The 7,588-nt window shown below is 33.7% G+C and overlaps 1 protein-coding gene across 1 annotated transcript; it reads left to right on the top strand.

Annotated features, from left to right (window-relative positions):
• Nucleotides 1-789: 789 nt before the first annotated feature.
• LOC132743147 (uncharacterized) lies at nucleotides 790-4,362 on the top strand. The gene has a single exon (XM_060731671.1). It carries the CDS (start codon nucleotides 790-792, stop codon nucleotides 4,360-4,362), a length of 3,573 nt encoding a protein of 1,190 aa, XP_060587654.1.
• The last annotated feature ends 3,226 nt before the right edge of the window (nucleotides 4,363-7,588 follow it).

Here is a 7,588-nt window from a genome sequence, read left to right as displayed (position 1 = left end):
GTTGCTTTTTGGCAATAATGAGTACAGTTATAGTGAATTAGTATTTTATAGGGAAGTCAAATACTACAGTGTTTTGACTTCTTTTGTGACAAATAATTTCACGTTTATCGCTACTTTATTCAGGTAACAAGCATCTTACATTTCTCAGATACTATTATTTTAACATTATAAAATTCATGTTTGCTCTTTCTAAAGAAGTATGTAAGATTTACCATAAAAAAGCCTCTGGCGAACGGTTTTTACGGAGCTTACAAAAACCCTTAAGTTTGTTGATAAGCTTAATAAAATGCTTTTGTAAAAATCACTTTTTAAAGTCCGATCGAAAAAACTTGATGTTTCACCAGAACATTGCAATATAGTATATTTATAGTTTTTTGGGGAAAAAAATATTAACTGCATTTTATTTCATTCCCAACATATTTAAAATGGGGCTCAATATGGCACCAAAAGTTTTCAAGTAAATGACCGACAGAACGGGATATTTTTCGCAGCATCTCTTAATTCTAGGAATGCACAATTTCTGTACTAGGGTATTTTGAACGGCGGCATAAAAGTGACATTTGTATTTATTTTTTTTTTTGATACTTTTTTTTTGTTTTTCGTTCATATTTTTTGTTTGTTTGTCGTACATATTATTTTTAGTTTTGAATACATACATTTTTTAGAAATTGATCAGTTGAATATGATATATAGTGAAGCTACACAGACAGTGTATGATAGATTATTGATACTACAGAGCACAAAGTCAATGAACCAACAAAAAATTTAGAAAAAGATCTATGGCGTCAAATGAAACGTGTTGGTATTCCAGTTTTTTATGGTGATAAACGTAAATATGAAACTTGGAAGGCTGCATTTATGGCATGCATCGATAAAGCACCAGCAACACCAGAATATAAATTGTTACAATTACGTCAGTATTTGAAAGGTGAGGCATTACAAGCTATAGATGATTTAGGACATTCGGCTGAAGCATATATTGCTGCAAAGGATCGGTTAGAAAGAAAGTTTGGTGGTGAACGTCGAAAAATAATGCGTTTTATGGATGATATTGAAAAATTCCAGTCAATTAGAAGTGAAGATCCAAAGACAATAGAAAAGTTTGCTGACTTGCTGGACATAGCGGTAATTAATATGAAAGAAGCTAACCGTGAAGAGGATCTGGGTGATGGTACATTGTATTTGTCATTACAAAGAAAATTGCCAGAAAAAATGTTGTGTAGGTTTCATCGTTGGCTTTATGAAACAACAGAAGAAGAATCTGTTGAAACTTTAAGAAATTGGATCAATCAAGAATCAAAGTACTTGGCAATAGCTTCTGAAACAAAGCACGGACTAGCTAATAATGAGAGACCAAGAAACAGTAATAGATCTTTTCTTGCTGACAACAAGCCGAAGTTTAATGACAATAAGCCACAGTTTAAGAAAGATTGTAAAATTTGTAGATCAGATTTACATAATGTCTGGGAATGTGAAATATTCAAATCTATGGATACTGTGAATAGATGGCAGAAAGCAAGAGACATAGGGTTGTGTTTCAGGTGTTTAAGAGATAACCACCGAGGAAATGAATGTAAAAACTTTCGTGTTTGTGGTATTAATGGATGTACTAGAAATCATCATAAACTCTTACATCACCAGCAATCATTAAACAGTGATGCACAAGAATTTGTTCCAAAAAGAAAAGAAACATTTGGTGAACCAAAGCAGCAACAACAACAAGGATTTTTCGCCAGAAAAAATCAAATAGCTTTACGTACAGTTCCTGTGGTAGTGTATACAGAAAATTCTAGAAAAATCTTGATAAATGCATTACTGGATGATGGAAGCACAAAAACATACATAAATCAAAGTCTTGCTGGAGAACTCGGACTTCAAGGAAAAATAGAAACAGTACAAGTAAACACTTTGAACGATAGAGTACAAAGCTTCGAAACAATGTCAGTGAATTTAAGTGTTGAAAGTCTGAATGGTCAGTCACATACGGACATAGAAGCATACGTGTTAGATAATGTAACAGGTTCGTTACAAACAGTGAACTGGAATAAACACATAGATAAATGGGAGCACTTAAAAGGGATCAATTTTCCATACATAGACAAGAATAAAGAAATTGACATGTTGATAGGTCTGGATTATGCTGTCTTACATTCTTCTCTGCATGAGATTCATGGAAAGACTGGAGAACCAATGGCACGTTTGACGCCTTTAGGATGGACATGTGTGGGACAGCTCGATAAGGGATCAAATACAAGTTTACTATCAACATATTTTGTAAATGAACCAGATGATCTGGATCAAATGTTGAAAGGTTTCTGGGACATTGACAATTCAGGTGTAACAATGAAAGAGCCATTGACGCAAAAGGAACAAAATATTTTGAAAGACAGTGAAAAAGAGATGAAATATGAAAAAGGTCAATATGAAGTGAAAATTCCATGGAAAATGGATCCAAAAGATATTCCGAATGACTATCAGATGGCTGTGCGCCGTTTAAATCATACCGAGAAAAGATTGCGTAAAGAACCAGAGATTGAGATGGCATACAAAGAAACTATAGAAAACTATGAGAATAAAGGATACATACGTAAAGTTCCCACAAATGAAGAAGATCACAAGAACAAGTGGTACTTACCTCACTTTCCAGTAGTACGGCTTGAAAAAGAAACTACGAAAGTACGAATAGTCTTTGATGCTGCGGCAAAATTCAAAGGAGTATGTCTGAATGATTTTATTGAAACAGGTCCTAAACTACAAAATGAACTTTTTGATGTGTTACTTAGATTTCGAAAATATGACGTTGCTCTGGTTTGTGACATTAGTGAAATGTACTTACGAGTCGGGATTCACGAGACAGATAGAAGGTTTCATAGATTTTTATGGGACTCTAGTGAATATGAGTTTAGAACACTAGTATTTGGCGTAAACGCATCGCCTTTCCTAGCACAATTAGTCGCACAGACAAACGCAAAACTAAATAAAGAAGAATTTCCATTAGCGTCTGAAACAGTTCTCAAGTCGACCTATATGGATGATTCTATGGATTCTATGCCGACAGAAAAATCAGCGTTAGAACTGTATGAACAATTATCTGAACTATGGCTGAAAGCTGGAATGTATGCCAGAAAGTGGCTTTCAAATTCGCGTACTGTATTAGAAAAAATACCACAGAAAGAAAGGGCCAAGGAGGTAAATTTGGACACAAGTTACTTACCAATCACAAAAGCACTGGGAGTAACATGGCAAGCTGAAGAAGATGTTTTTACATTTAAACTGAATAAAGATATCTGTTCAGTGCAAACCGTCACAAAAAGAAACTTACTGAAAAGAGTCGCAAGCTTATTCGATCCGTTCGGGTTTCTCTCCCCTTACATCATTAAAGGAAAAATTCTTCTACAGCAGTTCTGGTTAAAAAGATATGATTGGGACGATAAAGTGAACAGCAACTTGACTGATGAAACTACGGAATGGCTGGATGGTCTACTTGAGTTAAATAAGGTTATTATACCACGAAGTTTATCGTTTGATGAGGCAAAAAATCCATCACTGCACGTCTTTGTAGATGCCTCAGAATTAGCATTTGGAACAGTTGTTTATATGAGATGTAAAAATGAAGATGATCATATAAGTGTCAAGTTTGTGTGCAGCAAAACCAGAGTGTCACCCCTCACTGCTGTCAGTATTCCTCGTCTTGAACTTATGGCGGCAGTTTTGGGACTTCGTTTAGTATTGAATGTTACGAAAGCAATTGTTATGAGTATGAAAAAAGTTACATTTTGGACAGATAGTGCGAATGTTATTCATTGGATCAGCAATGAAAGCAGAAGATTCAAGCCTTTCGTGGCACATAGAATTGGAGAAATACATACCCATAGTGTGCCTAATCAGTGGCGGCATATTTCAAGTACCAATAACCCAGCAGATGTAGCTTCAAGGGGAACAACTGCTAAAGATCTCATACAAAATACTTTGTGGTGGAACGGTCCACAGTTCTTACATGAAGATGAAACACATTGGCCTGTCAGTTCTATTGACAAAAGTGATGTAACAGAAAATGAGTTCAAGAAAAAGAGTCAACTGAATGAAAGCTCCGAAACATCCTTTATTAGTAATGTTACAACAGAAGATCGTTTGGATCCAGAAAGATTCTCTGATTGGTTACGTCTTCTTAGAGTTACAGCATGGGTCAAAAGGTTTACAGATAACTGTAGGAAAACAAATGATAGAAACAAAAGCAGAGTATTGACATTGAAAGAATTACAAGAAGTAGAAAACATGTTTATACATAAAACACAAGTAAAACACTATCCAGAAGAATACTCGTGTATAGTGAAAGGACACACCAATGCCGAGAAGCAGTAAACTAATTCCTTTTGATTGAAAATTGATGCAGCAAGATCTTATGAGATGTGATACAATGATTAACACATAATGTGGAGGTATCCAATCATATTCCTCGTAAAAGTCCAAGTAACCAGACTTTTAGTAAAGAGCTTCCATGAAGCAGGGGAATCCTTACGTACAGAATCAAACACCTAGCACCAATGTCTTCAAGATACTGTTATGGGTGGTCGTGAAGAAATAAGAGGATTTGGGAGAAAATGTAGCAAATGCAAGAAGCTTAAAGCAAAAGGTATTGAAAAGGTAATGCTCCATTGCCACAAGATTAGATTGAAGAAATCAATGGGAGAGCTTTTCGCTAATAGCTCTGTAGATTTTGCCGGACCATTTTTTAACCAAACAAGGACGGTGGAAAAGTAAGACAAAAGCGATACTTGTGTTTATTCACATGTCTGTCTTCGAGGGCAGTGCATTTGAAGATAGCTTTTGGATTAGATACAGACTCATTTTTAAATGCTTTCTATAGAATGTCCAGTAGACGAGGCTTTCCAGAAGAAATGTATTCGGATAATGGCACGAACTTTGTAGGTGCTTATAATGAGTTGTTAGAGTTATACGAGCAGATGGACAAACAAAAAATTACTGAAAAAGCAAATAATCACAGAATTAAGTGGCACTTCAATCCGCCTCTAGCGCCACACTTTGGTGGAGTTCATGAAAGTATGGTTAAAAGTGCAAAAAGAGCTATCTATGCAGTGCTAAACAGTGCTGATATCACTGATGAAAAGAACTTCTACAGCAATTACTGGAGCTGAAGGACTAATAAACAGTCGTCCAATATCATATCAAACGTCACATCCAAAAGATGACACTGTTTTGACCCCTAACCATTTCATTCACGGACAAATAGGAGGACAGTTCGCACCGGAAGCAGTTGATAGCACAGTTTTCAATGTAAAAAAAACGTTGGCGATATGTGCAAGAGATAGTCAAACATTTTTGGCACAGATGGTTGAGAGAATTCATTCCAACCCTTAGTAATAGAAAGAAATGGCACCAGGAAACACGTGACTTGAAAGTGAATGATGTAGTTCTGGTGATTGATGCTGATAAATCCCGTGGAGAATGGTCACTTGGAAGAATTGTCGCTTTACATCCAGGTACTGATAAACATGTACGAGTAGTAGATGTCCGAATGGGGAAAAACATCTATAGAAGACCAATTACGCGTTTGTGTTTAATAGAAGCTGCAGACGAAACATTAGAAGTTAATTAAAATTAAGAATCGTGAAAAGACTGAAAAAAAAATAAAAAAAAAAATATATATATATATATATTTGTTTTAATTGCACTGTGTAAGGGGCATAATAATCCCCGTGCAAACGCGAAATATGTAAAAAGTTATTCTAATAAGATAATATTAATAAACATGTACGTTAAAAGTGAATTGCACTGTGTTAAGGGGCATAATAATCCCCCTGCATATAAGAGCATGGATTAATTTAACTTTATAATATAAAAGTAATAGAAAAAGTATTGGTATCGAGATGAAGATCTGCTTCACAGAATGAAAAAACATGACTATTTGATTATTTTAACTAATAAAAGACAATGACCTGAGAAAAGATTAAGTAAACTTTAAATATAAAAAATATTGAGAATTTGTATTATTCTGTGTTATATTCCTTTCATAGAAATGACTGCAAGAAAAGTGTTATACTGTAATATGTTGTTTTTTAGAATTTATAAAAATGATCTTAATTGTTTCAATAAGAAGACTAGAAATTTATAGTGCAAAGATAATCTGAATTAAAGTAATGTTATTTTTGTTATAAGACAATAAAGCATAAATAAATTTCAAAGTTAATATTAGAAATTTTATCTATGTAATTAGAAAATTGTTATTTTTTAAAAGTAACTGTATGTTGTAATGTATATTATGTGAAGGTATGTAAGAAACATATTTTTCTTTATTTGAAAAGTTCTTTAAAGCTTAAAGGATAATTATCGGTTAATAGGAATAGATTTTTTAAATGTGTTATGGCATTTTACAAATTCGAAATAGTTTATTGATGTAAAAAAAGTAAGTGTAATTTGCTGTAAAACATAATTTTCGATTCGTTTTGTTTTATGTATTTTAGTCATTCCTATGTCACAAAGTCGTTGATTATAGAAAACTTTATGAAAATGTTGTTAACCACAATTTGTCATGGAGAGGGGAATGTTCAAAAGTTATTCGATTAATTTTGGAATTGTTCAAATGTCAAAATTGTGGAACATGTTCGATTAAGAAAAAAGAAAGAAGAAGAGGTTTTGATTGATATGTGAAAGCGTGTTTTTCTTCGAAAATTAACAAATAAACATAGAAAAAGAATACAATACTTCGTTATACTTCTAATAGAGGGCTCATATAGAACACAAAGTCTTTATCCTTTGACCTGAAGGTGTGACCCCGACCTGTCAAAGCTGCCATATAAGTTCTGCACATTATCTGGATGTGCTAAAGAATTGACCTAAGTTTCATAATTCTCAATTCTCAGAGGGTGGGGTTGGGTGGTGCATATTCATGGAATAATAACTGATCACCAATCAACAGCCCTTTCCAAATAGACACTAATATAATAGTATATAATAATAAAAAAATAATTATATAAAATGTATATAATATAAAAAATGGACAGAAAAGGGTCGGCCGAAACCAGACTTGCCCGGCAGAAAACGACTGGACCGATTCCAAAAATGGGCCGAAATGGGACCAAACCACTTTGCTAGTTTTGTACTCAACTATGGGTTGTTATGAGATTTGAAGGCTGTTTTTATTGGCTTAAATATGTATGAAAAACAAAAATAAGATACGTACGAAAAACAAAAATAAAGTATGAATGCAAAACTGAAAAAAAATATGTATGTAGAACTGAAAAAAAAAATGTATGCAAAACTAAAATAGAATATGTATACAAAACTAAAAACAAAAAAATGCAAATGTCACTTTTCTGCCACCGTTATTTTGTTATATGAACACAATTTTTAGATATTTCAAGTGGTAAAATTAAAGAAACTTTTATCACTTTAGCATCATAAATATTGACCGCCATCTGGAACTCCACCTCAAATGTTCCAATGTCGCAGATAGAAAATAAGTCAGTTCTCAGTATTTAAGCAGAACTCAGATGACACCTTTAGACCTCTTAAACCCAAAGTGCGTTGATATGTAGCATATTAACGCACTTTGGGTTAAATTTCTCGA

The sequence above is a fragment of the Ruditapes philippinarum genome, unplaced genomic scaffold, assembly GCF_026571515.1.
Source record: "Ruditapes philippinarum isolate M1 unplaced genomic scaffold, ASM2657151v2 ctg10785_1_1_1_1, whole genome shotgun sequence".
NCBI lineage: Eukaryota > Metazoa > Mollusca > Bivalvia > Venerida > Veneridae > Ruditapes > Ruditapes philippinarum.
Note: the sequence above shows the minus strand (reverse complement) of the source record. Positions and strands in the feature narration are given on the sequence as shown.

Bases quoted from the DNA above. Each gene is read 5' to 3' on its own strand.
- LOC132743147 (XM_060731671.1), top strand. From the start codon at position 790: ATGAAACGTGTTGGTATTCCAGTTTTTTATGGTGATAAACGTAAATAT.